The 27,649-nt window shown below is 29.1% G+C and overlaps 1 protein-coding gene across 2 annotated transcripts in view; it reads left to right on the top strand.

The window, feature by feature from the left end:
- The first annotated feature begins 327 nt into the window (after window positions 1-327).
- Window positions 328-27,649, top strand: part of Vps4 (vacuolar protein sorting 4) — a 52,726-nt gene continuing 25,404 nt past the window's right edge. The window contains exons 1-3 of one of the 2 annotated variants that reach the window (XM_067279476.1): window positions 328-523; window positions 15,666-15,777; window positions 17,293-17,428. In XM_067279476.1, the coding sequence (XP_067135577.1) occupies window positions 500-523; window positions 15,666-15,777; window positions 17,293-17,428 (272 nt within the window). In that variant the 5' untranslated portion in view covers window positions 328-499. The remainder of the gene's footprint in view (window positions 524-15,665; window positions 15,778-17,292; window positions 17,429-27,649) is intronic. The other variant, XM_067279475.1, reaches the window with a different exon arrangement.

Here is a 27,649-nt window from a genome sequence, read left to right on the forward strand (position 1 = left end):
TGCGCGACATTTCCAATTATTATTATGAATATATTATTTAGCACATATAATTTTTGATAAATGTATTTTTAAAAAACTATAAAGAAATTCTCAATAAAATTAATTTTATTTTATGAATTAATGCTACCGTACTCAATATCGTTTCAAAACATCGAATAACGTCGGCATAGAAATATAACTAATATGAGTTAACATTACCAAAACTACGTATTATTACATTTAATGCTAAAACATTTTTAAAACAAAAATGCATTTAAAATAATTTTATTAATATTTAAAAAAAAATTCTTTTTATCTTTTCTGATAATAACCATCTTTATTTCTGAACTGACGTCATATACATGACGCCACCTGGTGCAACAAAGAATAAACCTTGTAGACAGTAATGTTAAAAATGTCGAAGAATTAAATAACAACGTTTTGTATACCGAAAACAACCTTTAATAATAACAACAGTTTGGTTTTTCAGACATTTTTAGGTTAATAAAAACGGATTTCAATGAGTTCAGGAAGTGCTCTTCAGGTAATCATGATTACTTTTTTACATTCGTTAGGCCTAGGTGATGGTCACATATAAACAGAATTTAATATGGAAGCTATTTATTTTACTCAACTAATTCGTTTTGGTTTCTGTTTTCAATCCAACACCAAAAAAACCCGTCCTACGAGTAATACGATCTGATAAGGCCTGATTCAAGCTCAGGAAATGTAGAAACTTGTGTTAATTTATAATACGTAGGTGAACGTTAGTCACATTTAAAAGTATTTAAATATCGTTCACATTCAAATCCAAATACATTACTATTGTTACTTAATAAACATATGTTTCAATGTAATTGAAATCCTATATAAGTTCTTCAGTGAATGTCTTATGACATGTACTGTATGAAATCAGTGTGCACTTTTAAATATTAATAGTGTTGGAACTAGAATTAACCTGTAAAAATACATTTATAAGCCTGATATGTCTAGTCTTTTCTTATTACTTCAAAAATTCTCATTATTATTATTATTTCTGAAACTTCAAAATGACTGTTTTCTTTTCGGAATTGTTATTGACTCTTGGATCCTTTTTTGGACAGAAGTGAGATTTTGACTTGGTCAATGTGCTTACTTTCTCTTCTAGAGAAGTCATTGGTCAATAACAATTCTGAAAAGATAATAAGTCGTTGGCTGCGTTTGGCGGACTGGACAGTTGTAACTTGGCAAATCGGTAGCCGTTACGTAGCAACCTGGATCTGCTGAACGATGAGTGACGTTGCGTTGGAACAAAAAGCCTCGTTGGTCAGTTTCGGGTAGCGATAAGTAGCGTAAATGAAAGATGCTACCAAATGTGATGTCAAAACACCAAATATCTTTCAAAAGAGCACTATTGTAGAGGGCATTTGACAGAAAAATACTCAATTGCTCCAGAACTGTCGAGTCTGCTGAATGCAGCCATTTTGAAGTTTCAAAAAAATAAATAAATAATGTGTAAGAAGAATAATCTATTTTTGAAGTAACGAGAAGAGACTAGACATGTTGGGCTTATAAATGTTTTTACAGATTACTTCTGTCGTGTGTAGTTCCAAAACTATAAATATTTAAGTGTTAATGACTTAATACACACCCTGTATATCCTCAAAAATTGATTAGAAAAGAATAAATTACAACATATTCAACTTATTATATCTAAACAAATATTTTTGGAATTGTAATACTGTTATTGGGATTTAATATGCTAATTACATAAGAAATTGTTATAAGTTTATTCAAAAAGTTTTGAATATCCTATAAAATTATATTGAATGAAGTTTTTAAATAACATAATATTCTTTATTAAGTTTAATCTTTAACATGCACATAGTTTCTTTTAATTTTTACTTAATTCTTTTTCTATTTTATACAATTTAATTTTGAAAATACTTTGTTGAAAATAATCTTAGTTACTTTGATCTGCCTCTGAGCCAAATATATTCTAAATCTATTGGGATGTATTAAACTTAAAAGGTCTATTGAAATGATTCAAAATGTTTGCTAACAATCTGCAAATAGTATTTGTGTTATATATCTATTTTTAATTGCATCAAGTTTTTTATAATTACATATCTTCTTTAGAGTACAACACTTTACAATAAATATCAGATATCATTAAATCAATTAGGATAATATTTGAATTCTATTCATGAATTTTTTTTTTACAATTAAAATGTGGTTTTAATTCATCAAAATATTAGCAACTTTTGACACTTCTGAAAACAACTTAAGTAGTTAAAACTTCTAATTCATTAAATAATATTTTTAACTTTCAAACATCAAAGAAAACTCAGCTATTAATTATTGAAATAATTAAAATTACCATAAAAGCTTTATCACTATGAGTGTTATAACTATACAACAGAGTCTTGTTTTAATGGATTGGAAATAAAATTACATTGATTTGGTGGAACCTGAGGAAAAGTCCATTATTCTGAGATATCTGTTGTTCTATGATCTGTTAAAACGAGATTCGTTTGTAATTAACCTTAACAGAATTCAGATATAGGTAGAACTAAAGTATTGAATTAAAGTAACAAAAACTATATTTACATTATTTTTTTGGGACAGATTATTATAATTTAACTACGAATTGCTGAATAGTTTGTGCACACAGTTTCTATTGTCAGGAACATTATGAAATCAGTAACTTTATGAGTAGTTCAACTGCTCAACAATTGCATATCTTAAAAATTAGTTTCATCACAGTAAAAATTGTTAAAATTTTAATAATTGCCAGGACAGTAAGATAAGTTGTAATGACCTGTTTCAGACACTAATAAACAGGTTTCTTCATTTATAGCAAATGAATTAAGATGAATAATCATAATTATCAATAATTTTTATTCACTTCCTGCATTTTTATATTATAATCAATTTGGAACAGTTGATTTGCATATAATTATTTTTTTTTTGTTAAATAAACATCTTTAGCTTTTGTAAAATCATTAATAAAATTACAATGAAGTTTAAATAATATGTTTAAAATGATTTTTTTATTATATAATGTATAGCTGAATATTTTCTGTAGATATTACTTTTGATGCTTATAATTTAGTCATAGGAAATCTTATATAACAATGATAATGCTGTTGGATATCAATTGTTGATATTGACTATAAAAAGAATACTGTAAATTTAAAAAGATAAAATCTCTTAAAGCCTACTACATATTCATAATTAATAAAATATTATAAGTTGCTGACTCTGGATGTTAGTGAAAATTGTAATTGATATGTAGATAAAGATGATGATGATGAAAATAATTCTAAAAGTTTAAGAAAACTTTTGAAATTTTCATATACCTGACAATTAAACAGTTATTGGGCATACTTAACAAAGTATCTTAGCATATGGAACATTGTTAATAATTATTCTTTTATACACATATACAAGGATAAGAGATATCCGAATATTTCTCTTAGCTTACATCTTTAATGTTTGAAATTAAGATACTAGTGATTTACTAAAATAAAATCTTAATCTATGAACAAATATGCCAAGTAGGAACAAATATTTCTGGCAGGGAATTTTAATTAAAATTCCTGCTGGAGATATTTAAAATTAAGGTGAGGTTTTTATTTTATTGTCAGTATCCATCCAGTTTTGGATTTGTTACATTGCAAATATACCAGTTAATTGTATATAAAATATCCCTATTAAACACTCTGTAGAAAAATAATTAGCAGTCCAAATGCCCCTAAATGTGGTTTGGGGACATTTCAGACAAGTGGAAGACATTTTACAGAGAAAACAAAAAAATTAGTACTAAAACACTGCTGTGGCACTTTTGGCACTGCAAGCAACGAAAAAGTTTTTCTTTGTATAAGCAGCACATGTTGAAACCAAGTTCTGGATACATATGCTGTCAGTTTATGCTACTGGTTGGTGCTATTATTTTTTGAAAATATCTTCTGCACATTTTGAAATGTTACTATACCAGATTTTTGTTGCATTTGGACTGATAAATTTTTCTCTAAACAATATTGAATAGTAATATATTAATTATGATAGCCTGATATTTTTCTAAATTTCAATCTTATTTGAAGCAATAATTATGAAATATGATAGAACTCTGATTAGTGAAAAAAATAACAACATAAAGTAGTAAATAACATTCTTGCAATAAACTGCAGAGAAGGCATACATGGCTTCTATTTTTACAGAAAAATAGAAGCTGTGATTCAACATTTTGATTTTGATAAATAGTAATGTAAATGGAAATAACAAATATAATAATTAAAAAGAATACACAGTACTCTCTTGCTAATCTGAATCTTATTTAATCTGAATCAGTTTGTTTACTAATGTCACTAAATGATCTCCAAATAGTCCAAAGAACAAAAGTAAATCACAATATTTTTTAGAACACAAAAAATTTACAAAATTAATATGTACTGTATTAAACATTCTAATGTGTAATATGATCATACAGCATTAAAAACATGTATAAAAATATATATATTTTTATACATATAGTTTTTTTCCTTCTGTTTCTTTCTTTGTTTCACTTTTTTTCTGTACTAATTCAAACATTTCAATAATTTGAACACACCCGTTTAATAATTACCGTATTTTACGGACTATAAGACACACTTTTTTCTTCGAAAAATTGCCTCCAAAATTCAGGTGTGTCTTATAGTCCGTAAAATACGGTAATTCATACTAGTGAGAATACACTGTATTGTTGTATTATTTTAGTAATGTGACAGGGAATGAATTTAGAAATTGTCAAACAGATGATGATACAATGTAATGATATTGCTTAAGATATTACAATTAAGAATCAACAGAGTTGTATAGTAGAGAAACCATACTAAAAACAGTGTTAAAAACACATTTAGTGTGATTTCTGTACTGTAGCATTTCTGGCATGAAGTCTGTTATTTTATCAATTATTAGTGCACAGTTGTATGTAAATATCGTATTAAAAAAACCTATTATAAAACAATACATTTTGATAGTTTCCAATATGTTTATTGGTATATCACCAAATTAAGAAATGTGATTAATAGCCATGTACACCAGTATTATTAACTGAATCATTGCTAATTATCAATTATTTAATTTTCAAACAGTATATTAATAGAAATATTATTGTGTTCTCAACTGTTTTAAACTCACTTCTCTATAAGACATGTTACATATTTCATAGTGCTGAAAGTAATTTAAAGCCACTACATTTTTCTGCTCTAAAACAAAACACTTGATATGATCTGGATTCTAATATTTATATTGATGGTTATTAATGTGTTTAACAATTACTTATAAAATACTAAAAGATATTTTTCTTCTTTTAATTTCCTTCCTTCCTTTTATTTAATTTACAAAAAGGAATATTGTCATGACAAAATCAATGGAAATAAGTATAAAGTCACCTAACAATTTTTAATGATACAAATTTTAAAATAAAATTTGTGCTGGCTTTATTATTTTTTTAGCCTATCTTTCATAGCCAAAACATGTTATTGAAGCATTTTGATGAGGATTTCATTCCATCTCTTTTGAATGGACTGTTTCAGATCTCCCAGTTGTATTGTTTCTTGTCGTTATAAATTTGTCAGGATGAATGGTCCAAAGATTCTCAATTGAATTAAGATGTACTCAATTGGCTACCTTGTGGTCAAAAAAAATTTCTCTCATTTAGCCAATGTTTCATATAAGGAGACAAATTAATTGAAGCATTAACTTGAAATATGAAAGTTTCACCAATATTTATCAGTGTAGTCAAGAAAAAAAAGTCTTTCAAGGATTTCTGGAAGATTGTGTGAAGATGCAGAATATTTTTAGGACTCAAAATTTTCCTAAAACTGATTGCATACTAGTACACAAAATAAAACAACAATTTATGAATGAATTAATTACTACTAGGCCTATGTAGTTTGGAAAATTTAAATTAAGTTATATAAATAATTAAATAGACCTATTATATAATTTTACACACAAGACTAAACTGATAAATTAACATAAAAATTTTTTAAATTAAAAGAATGCTTTTCAACACATTTTGTCTTTATATTATTATAGGATAACATATACAATTATAAACTTGATATAATGTGTTGACTAATAGAAGTAAAATTGAAGTTGTCACCATCACTAATGCCATAAATGACCTATTTTTAGCATTGGCACCAATTAATGTACTTTTTGACATAAATAAAATGCAAAAGTTATTAAGAACAGTTAGCATTTTTTCCTGAAAAAATATTTAAGAAATGCTTCAGTTCTACAAAAGAAGTGTTTTAAAGTTTTTGACTGATGTCTTCATTTCTATTATTATTATCATTATTATTATTTTGAAAATGCAACCATATTTTTATGATAGTTTAAAATATGTTTTGATGTTAATATTTTTTTATTTTGTAATAAATCAACTAAAAAATATGACAAATGAAAATAATGTTTATAAAATGATCATAAAATTGCTATTTAGCTGTTTCATTGAGACAATTCAGAAAGTTTTTAAATGTAGTTGATTGATTTTCAAACTTTCCATGTGGGGTAAACAAGTGACTATTTTGTGTTTTAATTTGAGGCCATCTGATATTTTAACCATTAAATAGTATCAAAGTTTTTTTGAAATAAAATCAGATCTTCTGTTCTTTTTAGAACTTGGTTTCAATGACATTTTTTTTTTTTTTTTTTTTTTTGTAAAAATTGAAACCTTAGTTCAATAACATACTGACTCATTCTTACTTCAAGTGCATAATATTGTAAGTGGGCCACACTGTAAAGAGTGACTGAACTGATTGGAAAAAGTAAATAATGTTTCAATTTCACTTTTAAAACAGAAGATACTACATTTTGACTAATTTCTCCGATTCATGTGGGACACCATCAACTGGGTGATGGACAACTAGGCAACAAAATAAGAGATGAATAATAGACAAAATACAATTTTTTTTTTTCTTTTTAATTACTGTTCTTTTCTATTGATCTACTACCAGATAAATTTAAATAAGAGTTTTTAAGAAATGAGAAAAAGAACAATTTTGTAATTAACAAACATATTTATGCATGTTTCATACTTTATTTATTTTTATAAGTAAATAGAAAAATTCCAAAGGACAGTTAATATCTACTCCTCAAAATTAACAAATATACATAAAAACAAAGACAACAATTATATAAAATTAAAAATACATTACACATTAAATACAATATAAATTAAAACAAAAACATATAAAAGTTGTTCAAAAGAAATTTTATACTTCCTTCATTCATCTTGCTTTAATACTGTATATTAAAGCAAGATCATTTTATTGGGGAAATTTTCATTATGAAATGTTGAGTTAAAATATTTTCATTCATTTCATATGTATTCTTGATGATAAATTATGTAAGGAAAATTAGATTTGCTTGAAATTTGTCTACTTTAACCTTTTGTCAGGCACAATCTGTATTTTAAAATGAACAGGCATGACATGTCCTGGGATGGACAATTTTTTCTTTCAGATTAAATAAAATTTACCATTGTTTTTCTTCATTATCATACATTATAATTATTTATTTGAAAAAAAAATAATACAGTCGACTCCGCATAAGTTGACACCCCAAGAGGAAGTGGAAATGTGTTGAGTTATCTGATGTGACGACTAAAGCGAAGTTGGAAAAAAACCACAAAACTACAATTAATAAAATACAGTAGTGCATTATACAGTAGTATAGGCTTACAATACATTGTGTTCTCCATTTACAATTACTCTGTAGATGAAAAACTGAAAAAATTCGTTTAGTGTTGTTTGTTTTGAGCACTTAACTGTCTTGACTTTCTTTTTCAACGATCACAAACGCCTTTAAAACATCATCTTTGCAATTGTCAGTTGTTGGCAGGGCCAGATTTACCATTCCAGGGGCCCTGGGCACAAATTCGGTGGGGTTCTCCTTTAAGAGTAGGCAAATTTAATGATTTAGAAAATTTACACAAAATACTGTACTTTCAACTAGATTTCAACTAGGAAGTTGTAAATTTCATTTAAAAATAAGGTTATTGTAAACATACATATATTTTATTGTGTAAAACTAATTATTTTAATTTAATTGAAAAATACCTATGTAAAATTTTTTCCCGAAATTTTCCGATGTTTCATAGGTTTTTCCCGGGTTTGGTGTTTTTTGCCTGTGGTCCTTATGATTAGGCCACACTAGGCTGTTGCAGTAATAGAAAAAAAAATTATGTTTAAACATAGTTTTGTGGGGGCCCTGGGCACCAGCCCCAAATGTCCTTATGTAAATCCGGCCCTGGTTGTTGGCAAGTAACGTCTAAGGATTCTTAATGCCTCTAGTGTGAGAAAATGCAAAATTGGATTCTGGTGTGACGTTGATGTAAATAATATATTTTCTTTTTGTTTATCTGTTATTATTTTATACATAAAAATACATAAAATTGTTAAGGCATTTTTATTAATATGTATATATATAATTAATAATAATGATATATTATTATATTATTAAATATATTAATTATATATTAATAAATAAATTGAGTCCCCCGCCTGAAAAAAAATGAGTTCATACCACGTGTGTGGAGTGAATTCATTTTTTCAGGCGGGATGACTTATCGGAGTGTGGGACAGCAAAAGTATGTTGACTTATCCAGGGATGACGAGTTAAATGGTGTCAAGTAAACCGGAGTTTTTTAACATTAATGCCTATGTAAGTCAGCCGGGACCACAGAAAAGTGACTACTTAACTGATGGTGTTGAGTTATACAGGTGTCGACTTAAGCAGACTTGACTGTATACATGGGGGGGAAAAATACAAAGCAATAAGGAAAATGAGATAAAAATACAGTATAAGATATCACTATTTTGGGCATTATTAGGATTGTTGTCATTGGAATTTCAATTCACTTTAATGATCATTTACTAAAATTTTTTTGCACTTAGGTTGCTTTCACTTATATCTCGTATAGTAGTTTTGGCATTTTACTCCTCTTCCAAATGATCTTAAAGAATGCAAGGCATGTCTTGTAATCTTATGAACCTATGAAAATATTGTACTTGCAATTAAAAGCATAAAAGTTGTATAAACAAGTGATAAAAATGAACCAATCTATTTTTCTAGTAAAAAATATAAAAATGCAAACATAACATAATAACAGTTATAATTTATCAATTATCTATAATACAAATATATGTTTACTTTTATTCAAAAATAAATATTTTTATGATTTTATAAAATGTTACTCACGAAAAAACCCGTAACCGGTGCGTAACATACAATATCAGTCACTACAAACGTTTTCAAATCCCCTCCTGGGTTCTTCTTTAGGTAAAAAATTGACTGGAACGATTTTTCTTATCACGAAATCGTTCCAGTCAATTTTTTACCTAAAGAAGAACCCAGGAGGGGTTTTGAAAACGTTTGTAGTGACTGATATTGTATGTTACGCACCGGTTATGGGGTTTTTCGTGAGTAACATTTTATTTTATACACCTGGTGTGCAGTTGTTCGTCATTTTTATAATTTTAATGTTTAATAACAGAAGAAAGGTAAGAAAAGTAAAAATAGCAGGAAAAAATAAAAAAATTACTTACATTTTTTCCACTTTGTAAAACAATACATAATAAGGATGGGTTATATGTATTCCTTCTGAAAAAAGTAACTGTTTTCCAAAACCAAAACACTTCTCACTTTGTTATTGTTTAGTGCACATATCCCTTTGAAAATATTCCTACTCTTCAGGTTGATCATATGCACTTGGAAGCACTAATGTACATAAGAAGAAAAATATTGTCCTGAGGACAGTGTTGCACCTAACAAAAGGTTAATCTTATAGGCATTAAAATAGATTATAATATTGAATAGTCCTGAATACTTCTTGTTCAGGAAATTGTACTTTTTTTTCAATAGACAAATTTGTTGTGGCTAGTAAAAGTTAAAATTTTCAGAAGTCAATGTTTTTATCTTAATTGTCATAGAACATTATTTTAGAATTAACAAAGATTACAGAAACTGGTTATTAGGAGCTTCTTAAATATGAATCTAATGATACACTAGCATAAATGTTGAACTATAAACTTATATTCATAAAAATAGATCATTTTAAACTTCTTACAGATTCCAAAAAGTTTTTGGAAGTTCTGAAAAAGTTCCTTACAACAAAACTATAAATGATCTTATGTTTGTGGGAATGTTTATCAAATAAACAAAAAATAGTACGTAATTAACTGCAGAGTTCAAAATCACATAATGTCTTTGTTTTACCTAATTAAAAGTAGCATAAAATTATCAGCTATATAAAATGAAAAAAATAAATAAAAGATGAAATTCTAATATTTGGTATGTTATCTATAAGACAAATTTTCCATATCTGAAGTTTACACTATACAATTTCTAATTTTATTTTAAAATTAAAAAATATGAAGGTCTGTATAAAATATTTAATCAGTTTGGTTCTAATCTTGTAAGTTGTACTCATTCTGGGGTCAGTCAATTACTATGCATTTACAATTTTGAATTTTTGTTTGTATTTGCATTCCTAGTTGATATCTTTTTTAAGGTTCTGTTCTATGGTAAGTGCTAATGTAGGTATTAGTTTACCACTGTAACCATGCCCAACTGCAATACATTTTATATGTTTTAACTCTTGCATAGTGTCTTTGAGCAATGCATATATGCTCTTTTTATTAGCTCCCTAAATGCTGCTACCTTATAAATATAGAGATCATTATATGCTAATGGTATGAAAAGAAGATGTTAATTAGGTACACCTTGGTAAACACTTGGCCATTCTTGATGAACCTCCATATTCAATTCGAGAATGGCTGTATGTTTACCAAGGTGTACCACAAACCTAATTAATACCCTCTTTTCATATCATTAGGATCTAATGATCCCTATATAAGGCAGCTGCATTTAGGGTGCTAATAAAAAAGTGCATAAATGCATTGCTATAATATCAAAGATATCATTAAATAACACCAACAAAACCTTCAAAAATATACCAGCAAATATAATTTAATATAAATATGCTATGACAAACGTTTTTGATCCGAACAGGATTTGCTTCAGGTCAAAATGTTTGATAGAATTAGAATGCTAAAAGATCAAATTTAAATTTTTAAAATGGTTAGAAGGGTTAAATATTAGAACAAGTATAAAAATCATAACTATGTGTTAGTATTAACACTAAAAATTAAAATAGAAATTAACATAAAAATTTAACCAATATATTTGTTACAAATCTTAAAGGAATTAATTGATTTTTATTTCTTATTAATGTTGTCAGGATTGTCAAAAGGACTGACAAGCATGTGAGATGTTCCCCTCCTTCTTAAAATTGATATATTCCTCCTTTAGTTTGGCTTTACAAATTTCAAGAGCTTCCAAAATTTTGATCTGATCGATTGTATTATAAAAAATTCTTTCTGTCAAAAATAAAAGCTGGAATTACAAGGGAGAGTTTCTCAAAGTTCAGAGGAATACTATCCGACCAGTATATACTGAGTTGAGCATCAATGTTGACATCTCCTGTGCTCTGAAAAGTTCCGAATTGTTGCCTGAAAACAAGGGAAGACCAATCAGTATTCATTATTTTATGTTGCTTCTTCTTGTGTTTGTTCTGTGAAAAGGTGTTGTTGTCCAAACATAAAAATCTTTCACAAAAGTGTTTGTTATCTGATTTGTTTGTAGTCCAAACTGTTCGTTAACTGATCACCCACTGTATTTATTTGTTACCGTAAATTGAATTGATCCACGAGGCATTCTAGATGGTAACACTCTATTCAGTTGGTTTCTGTAATTAAAACATGAAAATGGCTGATAACTCAGCTAAAAAGAAATGTTTTATTTTAAAAAGTTTGCTAGATCCAAAAAGATTTTTGGATAGCAACGTTTATTATGCCATATAATTATTTTTTATTAAATATACCATTGAGCCTGTTACCGGTGTGCCTCTTCTAATAAACAGACATTAAATGAAATTAAATGATACAAAGATAGAAAAATTTAATGCTACACAACATATAATTTAAATGATTCAATGACTACATATTTATAAAAATACAACAAGAATTAAAATGATTCAATGACTACATACTTGTATTCTGTAAGACTTGTACAGAATAATTTATTTAAAAATCAATATTTTAATTTTTTACATTTCTATCAATTTTGTAATTCAAATTTATGTATGTACTTGGTAATTAATCAATTCTTTCTTATAAATATTTCTTAATAATAAATGTACATTAATATAAGGAAATAATTTAGAATGGATACTCCTTTGGTGTTAAAAAAATTCAATACTCTTACTTATAAACATAAAATCTTGCAAAATTGTATGTAGGTAGTTTATTTAATTCTAATTAATAAAATAAAAAAAGGGTTTAACTGTAAAACGTAAGTCTTTTTCCAATCTGAAATATCTTATCACTTGTCCTTTATTCACCATTCATGGGAAAAATATAGAAATTTATACAAATTAGAATTTGCATGAACATAATTAAATTATTATTAAACAAACTTTCACTGTTTTCAAATCTATAAACTAATACAAATGATTAAATTATTTCTGCAGTAAAAATATTTCCAAAAATAAAATGACATTTGCCATTGCATTGTGTGGTTTGGACGATGAACAGATACACATCACTAATGGATTACAAAGTAAGAAACCTTCAATATTTTATTTTAAAACAACAACAATAGACATACATTTTGTTAATATAATGTTTGTTTTACAATTTCTGTTATGATGTTCTGAACACAGGAGAAAGGAAACAGTTATAAAATTGACAATTATTAAGCTGTTTTTCCACAGGTAGATTTTATGATCTTAAAGATAAGATCATAGAATGTACCGTACAGTAGCAATGTCTGAATAATAAAAAATATTATTACAAGAACTTAATTTTCTTTCATTTGTATATATTTTACTTTATGCTCCCATTCTACTAGTAGTGTCCAACCCATAAAGAAAATAGATCAAAAAATCAATTTTTGAATTATTTCATGAAGCACAAATATTCAATACTAAAAAATAGTGGAATTTATTAAACTGTTTCAATTGTTTGAGAATATTACATTTTTAATCTTGTTTTACAGTTAAAGGTAAAATTAAATTTCAAATTAGGACGATGGTTGTATAGTACAACTGTCACTCTGATTTGAATTTGGATGAATTAAAGAGAGTATATACCAAGTCTGTGCCTATGATTTTTATCAATAAATGTTCTAAATGAATTGTAAAGATGAATGCTTGAGCTAATGTTACTTTATGAAGCTGAAAAAAACTTTAAAAAGTTTTGTTCTCAGCTTCAGTAACATCAGCTTGAATGATCATTTTTACAGTTTTTATATAGCCAAATGATCACCGGAAATACTCAGGCTATAAATCTGTAAGGCATTCTTTTGGCCATGTGGGTATATATATATCAGGCTCAGGTTTTGGGTGGTTTAATATACTTTTACAATTTGTTTACAGTTTTTAGTATAAACAAATATGCAACAGAGAATGTATAAATTCAAAAATAAAAATTAATTTCATTATATGTTTTTTGGATTTCTGATAATACAGTCAACTTGTGTTAATACAAATTGCAAGGGGGAACAGTTGTTAAGTTGCTTTATTGAAAATTTGTATTAACAATTTTTAGGGTTGAGGTTGTAATAATTTAGGGAGTTAAGGCTTAATAGTTAATTGAAATCTCTAAATTATAATATTTTGAATTAATTTACTAAATAAAGTTAAATATAATTACTTTGTTTTTGTAAATAAATTTAATGTTCTACATGGTTTTCAAATCAAACAAAATGAGAAGACAGTATTAGCCAGTTAAGATGGAGCAATATATTAGATTTGTTAAACAAAATAAAATTAAAAGAAATTAATAATTTTTTTTCTGTTGAAGATTGTTTGAAGAAGTAGAAAAAATATATATTTCTTTTTAGTTGCAAATGTCATCTTTCAATATTCATTCATGTCATTTTCAAACTGCAGACAGTGGCATATAGTATCGACAGCATCTGTTGAATCCTTGAAAAAAGGCTGAAAATCACTGTCAATCTCACTTTCATTTATGGAATCATCACTTAAACAATGTCCTGACCAGTCAGTCCTGAGACTATTATGCAGAGTATGACATATGAGTTTGAGTTATGTTAACAGCAGCAAGTGCAGAACCAAAAGTAGCCAAGGCACCAACTCTTTTTTGTCAGAAAGAGTAAAAAAGAAGCCAAATTTGGCACAAAGTAGTCAAACCTGGCATCATTGTATGCACTCCCCAATATGAAAACTAGCATGTGTTTGCATGGGACTGCATCTGTTTAAAGGAGTGGGCATCCTTAAACTTTAACAAATTGAATCAACCAAAAATTATTTTAACAGTTTAATTGGTGTTCATGTGGACACCATTAGAAGTATTGTGAAAAAGTTAAAAACCTATGGAAGTTTAACAAATTTGTCAAATTCTGGACAGCCAAGGAAATTCTGTTTGTGAGGACAGAAAGATGCTGCAAATAGCAAGGAAAAATTTATTTTTATCAGCTCCAAAACTAGACAATACTTTATGAACAGATAAACAAGTGATCAAACAATCAGAAATCAATTGCATAGTTGTGGTCTAATGAGTTAGCAGTGGTTTTTTTCTAGCATGATTTCTAATGTCTATTTGAAGAAAAGCCTATTAAGTGGGCAAAGACATACCAAAACTTCATTGTGAATGATTGGAAACTGATTTTGTGTGGTCAGATGAGATCAAAGTGAATTTTTTTGGATCAGACAGAAGTACATAGTAGTAACCTTGAAAAGAAAGAATGAAAAAAAAAATACATCAAAACTGTTAAACATGGAGGAGGTAGCAAAATGATTTGGGTCTTGGAGAGGTGTAGGAAACCTTGAATTAATCAATGGAATCATGAACAAAGAAGCATATTTCTCCATCAGTTCATAAAATGAAACTTAGAAAAAAATATATTTTTCAATAAGACAGACATTCCAAGCACATAGCTAAGATTATTGCATTCTGGTTCCAAAAAGACACTGGTTCCATTAAAACACTAGACTGGCCACCACAGTCTCTCAACTTTAATATTGATCAAATATTTTTAATTGAGGTTTAGACAAAAATTGAAAAACAATAACTTTCAAATCTTGTATAACTTAGTTAAGGAAAAATATTCTAAAATTGATAACAATATAACTGAAAAGTTAGTGGAATCTATGCCTAGAAGAGTTGGTACAGTCCTTAAGACCAAGAATATTACATAAAATAATAAACTGAAGCACTTTGTTTTGAAACCCCGAAAAAAAAAATAAAGACATCAGGATATGATTTTTTTTAAGATATAATTTTGTACTTATTAATAAAAACACTTGGTCTGAATTAAATCTTGAAACAGAGAACTGTGTCTCAGTGTAAATGTCTGAAGTATTGTTTTCAATTAAAAAATATTCAAGATTTTTTATAAAACATTGCAAGGGTGGGAAATGTTTTTTTGACATATTATTTAATTAAATAATATATTAGATATAAATTGATAATAATTAATACTAATAGAATAAATTATAATTATTATATAATTACTGTTGAATATATAGCTCTGTTCTGTAGTTTATTTCTGTTTAATCCACTCAGCAAATATAAATTGCATTATAGCAAATAAGTTATCACTTTCTAAAAATAATTGTTTTCTTTTTATAGAAAGCCATAGATTTGGTAACCAAGGCCACTGAAGAAGATAAAAAGAAAAATTATGGAGAAGCTTTAAGATTATATGAGCATGGTGTTGAATATTTTCTTCACACAATCAAATGTAAGTTCAGTTGTTTGTTTATTTTGTATTTCATTTAGCCTTGTGAATATAAGCACATTCAAAAACATTTTAATTCACAAATTTACATTCACTAAGCCAAATTTGAAAAGTCGAGCAGATATTAACCTGTCAGCTGTGCTTCTCGATAATCTGAAACAACACCGCTGTTGCGTAGACATTTTGTGGTTTTTAAAGTGGTTTTACAATTTGTGATATCTTGCTTAAAAATTGTTGTAGATATGATCCGTTTTTGGTTTTCTATCATATACATATTACACTTTATGATTGTTAACTTCAAAATATTATGAATGTTTAAAAAAAGTAATAAAATTTAAGATTTTAAAATATTAAAAAAAATTGTTTTTTATAAATATTCTATTAATTTGTTATATACGTTACTTAGATATGTCTATTTTCTGTCAAATAAAAAAAACTGCAGTTTTTTAAATCAGCGTAGAGAAATAATACGGCCTATAGATTATAACGCTTTATAATCCCTTCACAATTAAAAATATAAGATTTCTTTGTAAAATAGGGCTGGCAGAAATACAGTAAAAACACGTAAACAGATAATGAAAATTTTCTTTACTCGCCATGTCATGAGGGATTGTCATCTGTGGACATTTTAGACTGTTTTACATAATTTGGCAGAGGCGTAGCCTCTAAAGAAAGGTCGTCTCTGCTGTGGAGAATAGTTTGTTCCTGGTGATTGGACATGGCGAGTAAAGAAGATTTTCATTATCTGTTTACGTGTTTTTAATTAATATCTTATTTTTTCAGGAATATAGAGAAAATATTAAAGTTAAAATTATAGATTAATTTTAAAATGTATAGTCTTAACTTTAATCATTCCTTATCAATTTTCATTTTTATCTTCTGTGGTAAGTTTATGTATTTTTTATATTTATCTATACACTACAGCAGAAGCAGTATTAAGAGTTGAAATTAAATCTAAAAGACCAAAAGAATTCACAAACTTACTTTTTTATTGTAAATTTTATTCATTGTGCTTAGTTATTGTTACTGGAACCAAAGTAATAGAAAAGAGTATGGAACAGTATGCAAAAATAAAGAAAAATTTTTGATCATATATTTTCAGTGTGAAAAATATAATGCATTCAACTTGGAAATGACATATAACATGTACAGTACATTCCTGAAATTATACAGTATTTCCTCTAGAAGCAAAAAATAAATGGACATTTCTCTATATTTTTTTGTTCATAAATTTTAAACAAGTTGTTTTGTGAATAATTAATTCAAACTCTATAGCTATGTAAATTGAAATTTTCACTAATTTTAATTTTATTTTTTAGTTTGATTGTTTGGTCCCTAAAATTAAGTCAAAATTTTAGTGGACATAATTAATTTAGTATTTAAACATACACATATTTCTGAATCTGCATTTTTTTTTAAAATAATTAAATTTGAAAGTATTCTTGGAACTATATAATTACTAAATATTGTATTAATTTTAGTGAATTATTTTAAATTTTTTAAAAATTTTCTTGTCAGATGAAGCACAGAGTGAACGTGCCAAAGAGAGTATAAGAGCAAAATGTATTCAGTACTTAGAAAGAGCTGAAAAATTAAAAGAATTTTTAAAGAAAAAATCAAAGAAGCCTATAAAAGCTGGAGAAAATGATCAAAAGTAAGTTATTTGTAAATTTTGAATTAGTTTATTTCCATATAGTTTTTATTTAAGAAGATATAGTGGTGGTGCTTATATTTCAATTATGATCAAGTAGTCAGCTATGTAAAGATATTTTTCTAGTCAGACATCAAGAATATATTCTTACATTCCCATTTAAAAAGCAATTATCAAAAATGCACTTTGTTAAAAATTTTCATGATAAAATTAAAGCAAGATACTGCTTGCATTCTGGTAACATTACATTCATTCTTAGAAGTAATTTTCCTTGAATGAATCCATTTGATGGATTTACAACTCATAATTTGGTGCGTTATGTAATCTTATTTCCCTCCATAGATCACTTATGAAAAAGATAGCTGTCAAGGAGGCCTATTGAGTAGTGACAAGCTAATTCAAGCTTTCACTCATTGAGTCATTCTAGACAGGTTTGGACAGATATGTCAACTGAGGCAGACCCACAGGAGAGCCACCAACTCAGCTCCAGATTGGTCAGCCAATGGATCTAAAACTTAGATATAAGGAAGCAAGCAAGAAGTATTGCTTTACATTTGTAAATAGTTGTCAAATGTACACAGACTTAAACTGAGGTCAAGGAGTTGTAAGGTGTTCTTTCTGGTGGACCACAAATCTGGAAATCGGAAGGCACGATCTGAAATTTACTACAGTAATAGCTTTTTCTATTTAAATTTATTTACATTTCATAACAGTTAAAGATTAAACTACCAAAATGTTGACAATATTTCTGTCAACATTTTGACAATATAGAAACATTATTGTCATCTAGGACAGGGATGGGCAACCTTTTTCTATGTAAGGGCAGCATTTTAAGACTTTTGAACTGATGCGGGCCGCATACAAGAGAGAGAGAAAAAAAATGTTGGTAAATCAGAATTATTTATTCATATATAATTATAAATTAGCATAGGTATACTTAATTTAGCTTCTGGAACTGATGTAAACGTAATATATTGGAAATATTTGGTTAAATATTCGTCACTGCTAGTTTTAAATTAGTTTTGATGTGTCTGTTAGCCGGTTTCTTGTTTTAATTTTTACTAAATTCATTGCGGAAAAACTATTCACATACATAAGTTGTAGAAAATAACGTTTGAATTTTTGTTGCATACTTTCTTAAGCTGGGAAATTGATATATTTATTCACATTTTATGCGTTGCGGGCCGCAAAATATATGAATGCGGGCCGCAGGTTGCCCATCCCCGATCTAGGATATTTAGAAAGTCTAGCCTACCATAGAATCTGAATATTATGCAAAAAGTAAAAAGCTATTCAGCTTCTTTATATCAGTTCTTCTCTGACAGCTAGATGATCAAATGATAAAGGTTTTTATGTCCACTTGTTGTTTTGGAAGGTTTAAGTTTAAATTAGAAATCTGAGAAATTTTTCACATATGGTTGTCCTGGATATATTGTGCCCTTTTTCTCACTCCACTGTAGATCTGGCTAACCTACAATGGTCTGGAGAGAGAAAGACACTTTGTGTCTATAGGGCAGAGTGGGGAAGAAACTTTCTCATTGTTTTGATTCTTTAGGATAATGCATGGGTAAATAGTTAAAAACTAACTAAAAATAAATAAATTTTTAAATAAACAAACTTGATCATGGCTTGATTAGTGGATACTACTGATATATAGGATTAACTCTTAAGTAGTGACATGAAATCTTAAGTACACTGGTATTAGTGACGTGCAGTCCTAGGGACTGTGATTGGAAAATTATTAATAATGGATACAATAGATACTTAATACAGTTGAAGCTGTATTTCAAATCTCATGGGTATCAGAAAATATTCAAGACAGACAGGTTTTGAGATGTAGAGGCTGATTGGAGATATGGTTTTTTATTAATACAATAGCAAGTACAGTACATATCTGTATTAGGTGTAAATAAAACATTTTTGACATATCATAACAGAAATAGTTTGTCAATAGTTTCTAATACAGTAATACCCTGAACTCACGTGATAGGTAGGACCAAGCAATAACTGCATAAGTAGAATCCGTGTAAGTTGGGGTATAATTTCACGTATAAATACATACAAATTATTTTTAATTGGGACTGGAGACTAAAGAAAACAATAATTTAGAAAAAAATGTTCAATAAAATCGTAGATAATAATAATACATAGGTATAACAAATTATATTATTAAAACCATAAACCGAAGTTATTTTGATGTAGAAGGCTTCATAAAATCTAACAAATTTGTCTGACAGCTCAAACAGCGGGCCGGTCAACCAATCAGCAATTCCCAATGGTCGTAGCTTTATCGGAGGTCTGCAGGTGGTGTGACGGTTTGACAACCAATCAGTGGATATGCATTCAAACTCCAACACTTGCTTCCTCAACCATTTTTTTATAATGGTGACCATTATCAGTTTAAAAAAAAAGTGGGAATCTTGTTTCTGCACGATTCTACCCCGACAAAGACAAAATAAATTTTAGCTATGCGTCGATTCCACGTGACATGTCCAAACACATAAGCTGAACAATGATGTGGGGGGAGTGAGTATTCAAGAGTTGCGTGGCACTCAAACAAAAGATGAATTGACAAGATTTGAAAATCGCGTAACTCCGGGTTCACATAAGTCAAGGTATTACTGTACCTAACTTTTTTCAATCAATATGATGCAAAGCAAATTTGTAGCCTTAACCCACCAGTGGCTAAGTGGATAAAACCACTGAACATTGGTTGTTGGTTGTAGGTTCGTGCCTCATCAGTAGGCTGATTATGTGTTTTCTTTTTCTTTATGTTTTTTAACATTTAAATACAGCTGGTTTTCCATAGAAAAGTCTTCCTGGGAGACATCCCTCTTGACAGATTGTCTGTGTGTCATGTTGCCATAAACAAATAAACCAAACCAAACGTGTAACCAATCAGAAAAAAAACAGCATTACTTGCAACTATGTACTTTATTGCAAAAGATGTTTCTCGACTACAATTTATGCTATCAAAATACTAATAAAATGCAGAGGGTTACAAAAACCATCCTAAAATTAATCATCAGAATTGCAGTTTTTGTCTGAAATTATTGGCAAAGGTTAGTACTTCTAAAATTGTTGCCCAAAAAAAAAAAAAATGTAAATGAATAAAATTTTTGCACAGGGTCCATCCAGTGTTTCTGTCACACAATTTACTCCAGAGGAGGCATTTTAGAGGTTTCTGGATGGGGTATATAAGTTTTAATGTTGCTCTGATTTTCCCTGTGGAAGTGGACAATTTGCCATGTCAAGGCTCTAGAGAGATGTCTGAGAGAAACATTGGGTTCATCTCATGCACAAAGTTCTTGAACAATGCTGAATGAGACACATCTGTTGATTGACTTGAAATGCAACTTGTAACAGGAATTGGCATATCCCAGAATGCTTATGGCATTTAAGGACAGAAAATGTCATCATAAAAGCTGACTCATTGTGGAAACACATGGTCATGGACAAGTACTGGGAAAAGTTACATAAGTACTAATGTGTGGTTTCTGGAACTGTGCCTATCATAAACAGAAAAATCTCATTTCTTCTGAATCACTAATTCTATGGAATGCCACAGGTATGAACATAATTTGAAGCTACAAGGGTGATAGTCCTTATCTGTATATTGAGAAAGAAAAGGGAATTTTAAAAATCAATGCAGTTCCAGGACCAGATATAACTACTTACGAGTTAATGTGAAATAAATATTTTAAAAACTAACTTACTTTGGTCTTAAGCTAAGTTGGATTATCTCTGTATAGACTTATAAAAATTTTTAACCTCAATTAGATTATAAAAAAAAGTAATTGCACCTCATGCCAAATAATAATCTAATGTAGTGTTATGATGTAGTCTACTTTGTCTTAAGGTGTTAAAGATAAAATTTTATTCAAAACTGTGAGTACTTTTGATAGTTTACAACTATTCTTTTCAGGCTGATTCAATTAGACTGAAATAAAAAAAAATTTTTCATATTTACAAAAAATAATATAATGGGCAACATTCTTAAAAAATGTTTGAGCTGCATTAAGAAAAAGAAATAATTTTTTTAACATTCCATGAGCTGCTGTTCATGGATTGTTAGAAATTTGACATTTGATAATAAAGATTATAAACTATTAAAAATAAAAGTTAATAGATTTATAAAAATAAAAATGAAATGAAATGTTAGAAACTGAATAATGACTATTTACAAAAATAAAATTTTCGAGTCCATCTTACATCCTTTTTCGCTCTACCACAGAAGTAACAGCATATTGGCTTGAATAAACTTCATTAGAACAACAGGTAAATTATAAGAAAATTTTCACACAAAGTTAAAATTGATCAAAATGCCGACCTTTTATTAGAGGATCCGGCGTCCTTTAAACTAAAACCATGGTTACAACTTTTAATCACATTTACCTTGTCCTTTAGCACAATATATTACTGGTTCAGGCCCATCTTCAGTTTCTAATTGAAGATATCCTTGGGTTGTTCATGTTATGTTACGTGTGCTTTTATGCAAATGAAATGTTCTTTTATAATAATTCATAGGGGGTTTTTATTTTTATTATAGTTGATTATATAATGGATCCATAGTTTGGGAATGTTGAAGTTGTTCATGTTACATGGTAGGAGGAGGCAATGTAAAATGCCTCTCATAGGAATAGTGTTCTTCTATCCTGGCATTGTTTAAGAACTGACACATGGGACCAGAAGGGCTGATAATCTTGGTTCAGGAGTCTTTTGACCAGTTCTGTAGTGTACCTATTATTTTGTATGTCTTTGTGATGTTCTTGGATATGTGTCTGAAGCATTCTAGTAGTAACTCCAGTATAATTGATTGTTGCCCTGAAGAGATGGTCTTGTAAAGGTGTGGAATATATCCCCAATTTTTTCAGAAAGTCAATTTTACTTCTGTCATTGCATAAAAGCCTATTTAAGGTAGGTTGGGGAGCCAGTGGAATGATAAACCCAAATTTTCTTAATGTGCATGTGATAGCTGTGTAATAATAGTAATAGTAATGACAGCAACCCTAAGTGTGCTGTCTATAGTGGTATTGCAGGCTATATGTAGATAAGGTCCTTTTTTGAGTTCAGAGGGGTTAACAGAAAGAGTGCTTTTTTACACAGTTAACCAGGTATTTGAATTTTGCATGTGTATAGTCTGCCTTATATACTGCAACTGAGATTAACCATAACTCATTATCAACTGCTGCCTGATTAGAGTGAAAGAGAAATGACCTGCATATGAGAGCTGTTGTGGTGGAGTTATGTACTGGGAGGTTGGAAGGCTGTTGATGGAATTATATGAGACAAGGCATTAAAATTATGGAACACAGAAAACAATTCCATCCGAGGATCTGTATATAAGCAGATTCAAGAATGATATTTTAGCATCAACCTCATATTCCATGGTGAATGAAATGAAAGAGTAGCTGAAGACATCATTTCTATAAATATTAAAAGTTTCTCCTCCAAGCCCTCCCAAATGATTGATTAAGATATCATCTACATATTGTAGGTAAAGAGGATATTGCATAGCAAGTGGGGAGTTAAAGATTTTTGTTTCAACATTCCTCATAATAAGTTCAGTTGATGTGGCAGAGAGAGATGAACCTGTTGATACAAACAAAAGTAATTAGTATCAGTAATGAATAGCAATGCCCAGTGGCGTAGCGTAGTGGGGGCGGCACTTTTAGGCAGCAGCAAAATTTCACAATAAATAATAATAATACCAATACACCTGTACAATACACAATAATGATGATTGTTTTTGCCAAAAAGTTTTTTAGAATTGCTGTATATTTTAGTCTTTTAAATTGAGATATCTAAATAAGGGGGTGGAAAATTTTCCTCTGCCCCGGGCTGCTGACACCCACGCTACGCCACTGGCAATGCCTCACAAAAATTCAGTACTATGGAGCCAAGAAACTCTTCTTAATAAGCATGGCATTTGCTAGCATAACAGCATCAAATTGCAGGACCAAAGGGTACAATGATACTATATCAATTTTTTAAAAGCAATATGTTTACATGAGTAGCAGTGTAAGGGTAGTAAAGAGAACTGATCTTGCTTCAAATGTAGATGTAACCACAAAGTGTGATGTAGGAAGAAGGGAGCTAAGTTTTTTAGCAAGTACTCTATCTAAATAATACATCTGATGTGAGAGTTTGTTGACCGGAGGCTATGGAGGTCATGTGGGCTTGTGTTTTGATTTTGAAGAATAGCCTGGGACATGTCACATCTTTGCGAGAAGAAAACAGTCCCATTAAGGAAGATAGAGCACCTGTTAATGTTACCACCCTTTGTGCTCTTCTTAGAACTGTCAGTGTCAGATCATTGCTTAGTAGGACTAAACCAATTTGTAGAAGGAAGTCTTTGTTCTTACATAATCACGAACTTTTGTTCTTTGTCTAAGATTAACAACCCCAGATCCATATTATTCAGAAAATGTTTAATACATTGTCTGTTTTAACTTGCAGGCACTTGTGGGAGTTGTTGAGCAGCAATTTTTGTGAATACTGCAATCTCCAATCTGGATTGCAGTTTGGCCTGCTGAGTATGTTATAGCCACCAAGATGGTGGTGATGCTGACAATCTAGATCAAGGGTCAGCAGTTTGTCAAGTGAGAAAAGCCAAATTGGCATGGAAACAAGATAACAAAAGTACCAGAGAGCTGCATCGAGGCTTAAATGCTTGACCGATCGCTGACCAACTGTGTTGAAAGATGCCCCCTAGTGAGCATTACAGGCATTCCGTGACAATAATAAATTCCTATTACAAATATACTGAATTATTTATATTGTTATTGGCTATTGATCAAATGAATAATAATAATTTATACTGTTAATGAAAATAATAATTTATATTGTTAATTTAAATGTGCTAAATACGACACACGACAGGGACGCCTCTAGTGACCTTTTTGGCATAATGTTACGTGGACAGACGGACGGACGCGTGTTCAATGGGTTATATATACTGTATAGATATGCTTCAAATGCTACCACTTGCATGCGATTCATATTGATCAACACGAGTGTCGTCATGTGCGGATGGGCTAAAGAATGGTAGAGAGTATGCCATACGAGACGAAGTTTGTTCAGCAGCTCTATCTCATAAACTGGAGTTTGAAATGAGGTGAAATTAGAGTTTATGTCCGAAGAGTCATAAACGTCTATGCAAAGAGCCGCGAGCGGCTTGCGAGCCGCACTTTCCGACCCTTGACCTAGCTATCTGCAGATACTCATATGAAGAAAACATCATCACTGAAGTAAAGAAATGAGCACTGAAGATGAGGAAGAAATAAATTCTATAAAGGACAAATCTCCTGTTCTCTGTACAGGGAGGGAAATCATAAAGACACTGGAGCTATTTAAGGCTCTTTCTAGAAACATTTATAAAACAAGATGATTTCAAGGTGATCAACATTATCAAAAACATTGTTCAGTGAGAAGCAATGAATTGTCAATGACAAACTCGTGTAACAGACTTTTTTTTCTTGAAGTGTTATGTTATCTTGCACATATACATATTTAAATAGTAATAAAATATAGTGTATTTAAGTTGAACTATATTATTTATATTGCGATATTTATGATCAGATTAAAATAATGGTACAATTTGTTAAATGTTTGTCTATGAGGACTGAGCTTATTAATAGGACATATTGCACTGGTGTTTTGGTTTTTGCAACCGAGGAAAAATCTTCATTCAGAATAAGTTTTTTCCTTGGTTGCAAAAACCAAAACACCAGTGCAATACATCCTATTAATAAGCTCAGTCCTTGTAGATAAACATTTAACAAATCGTAGAAAATAAGGACATAGAGGCATATGAATTAATAAAATAATGGTAGTTTTTGTAACTCAAATTTTTCTGTTTTTTCCACTTCAAACTATCAAGAGTGTACTGCATATGCTTTTCTTGCTGAATTTGAGATAAATTCAACAAGTAAATTTTTCATTATATGCAGTGTGTGTTGAAAAATAATAATTGAAAAATTATTTTTGTATATACATTTTAACCTGATTATAACGTCATCGGATGTACAATGACAACCCTAATACAACGACAAATTTTTATTAGTTCCACGATTTTACTATACTATATAATGTTAAAAAACCCACTTGTGATGACATAAAATCATGTTTTAATAACATATTTAAAGCACTCCCAAATTTACAAAATTAAATTACGAATGTTATGTAACAAAGAAAATACTACATGTTTAGTTCCTAGGGTCAGAGTCTGCTTCCTAGAATGGCTATGGGTGGTACTCTCACCACCTGTCTTTGGTGGGGTGACAATCAATTAATCTGCATAGTTACTCATGTTGTAGTTTAGCATTAAATCAGGTGAAATGGCTAGCTTAAAAAGGAAAGCTTTAATGTTAGACTGAAAAGTATAAATAATTAAAGCAGTTGAAAGTGGAAGAAAAAGGCAGATGTATGCATAGACTTTGATTTAACAAATTCTACAGTGTGCATAATAATAAAACGTAGAGAGAAAATTTTGAAAAGTTTTCAAGATGGCAAAGGACAAGTGAAAAAAAATTAAGTTATGTGAAAAAGCCAATGTTGATACCACTTTAATTAAGTGGTTTAACCAATGCAGATGTTCCAACTTACCATTAAATTGACCGATACTAATGGAAAAAGCAGAAGAATTTGGACGATTACTAGGCGATACTAACTTTAAATGTTCTAATGGATAGCTATACTGTTTTAAATGAAGACATGGCATAAGTTTTGGAAAAGTGTGGAGAAGAAAAAAGTGTAAACCTACTATATGTTGAAAACTGGTTAAGAGATGTGTGGCCTAAATTAAGGGGTGAATATGCAGATGAAGACATAATGCAGATGAAACTGGGATATTTTACAAACTTTTACCAGATAAAAACATTTAAATTTAAAAATGAAAAGTGTGTTGGTGGAAAACTTGCAAAAGATAGGATAACAGCTTTTGTTTGCACTAATATGACTGATACAGAGAAAAGAAAACTTTTTGTAATAGGAAAATCAAATAATCCAAGGTGTTTTAAAAACATAAAAACACTACCAGTAAATTACAAAGCCAACAAAAAGTCATGGATGACGTCTGAGATTTTTCAAGAAGAAATTTGAAAATGGGATTGAGAACTTATTGGTAAACGAAAAAACAGTTATACTCCTTGTTGATAATTGCCCAGCACATCCAATTTTAGAAAATTTAAAGAGCATTAAACTTGTATTCCTTCTTCCAAATTGTACCAGCATTCTTCAGCCAATGGATCAAGGAATTATAAGAAGCCTTAAATCTTATTTCAGAAAAATTCTTTTACAAAAAATTATTACAAATATGGAAGATAACAATAAAATGGCAATTTCTTTATTAGATGCAGTTGATTTTTTGGAAAAATCTTGGTGTAAGGTTAGTTTGCGAATAATAGCAAACTGTTTTTGCCATGCAAAATTGTGTGATAGTCAAACAGCTATTACATTTATGAATGATGACAATAATGATGACAATTTAACATTCCTCTATCAGAATTAATTACAACACTTCAAAGTTCAGAAAACGGCAAATTTTTGTCATCTGCTGCTACTGATTCTGAGAGTGTATACGAAGATTTAATAACATCCAAATTTTATACAGATACAGATATTGTTGAGCAAATTAAATCTTCAGACAAAAAATGATGATGATGAAGATGAAACATCAGACAGAGAAAATGAAGTGCCATCAACCAGGGAAGCATGTAATGCAATAAGAGTATTGAAAATGTTTTACAGGTCTTTGAAAACTTCATCAAAAATAATGAACAAAGTTTATGACTTAGAAAATGATATTGATAAACAATTTTTAGGTGAAAAATACCTAAAATCTAAAATAACTGATTTATTAAGTGAATATTGTTGTTTTATCTTTTTAATTGACATACATTAGTTTAACCTTTTGTTGTTTTTTGATTCAATGTTATTTTCAAAACCGGAAGTGCTGTCATTATTGAAACTTAAGACAAATAAAAATTTCTTATAAAAGGTCATTTTTGAAATTTTTAATATCATCAATGTAAACTTAGATATAATAATGTAAACAAAGTTGATTTAAACATTTAGTTTGCACTTTTATACATATGATAATAAATTATTATTACCATAATAAATACAGTATACTGTATTACCATTAAGAAATAATTTTATGGTAATACATTCAATGTTAAATTAGAATGGATTATATAATAGATTCTTAAACACACTTGGTAC

Source organism: Centruroides vittatus, unplaced genomic scaffold (assembly GCF_030686945.1).
Source record: "Centruroides vittatus isolate TY-2023 unplaced genomic scaffold, ASM3068694v2 contig_874, whole genome shotgun sequence".
In the NCBI taxonomy this organism is placed as follows: Eukaryota; Metazoa; Arthropoda; class Arachnida; order Scorpiones; family Buthidae; genus Centruroides; species Centruroides vittatus.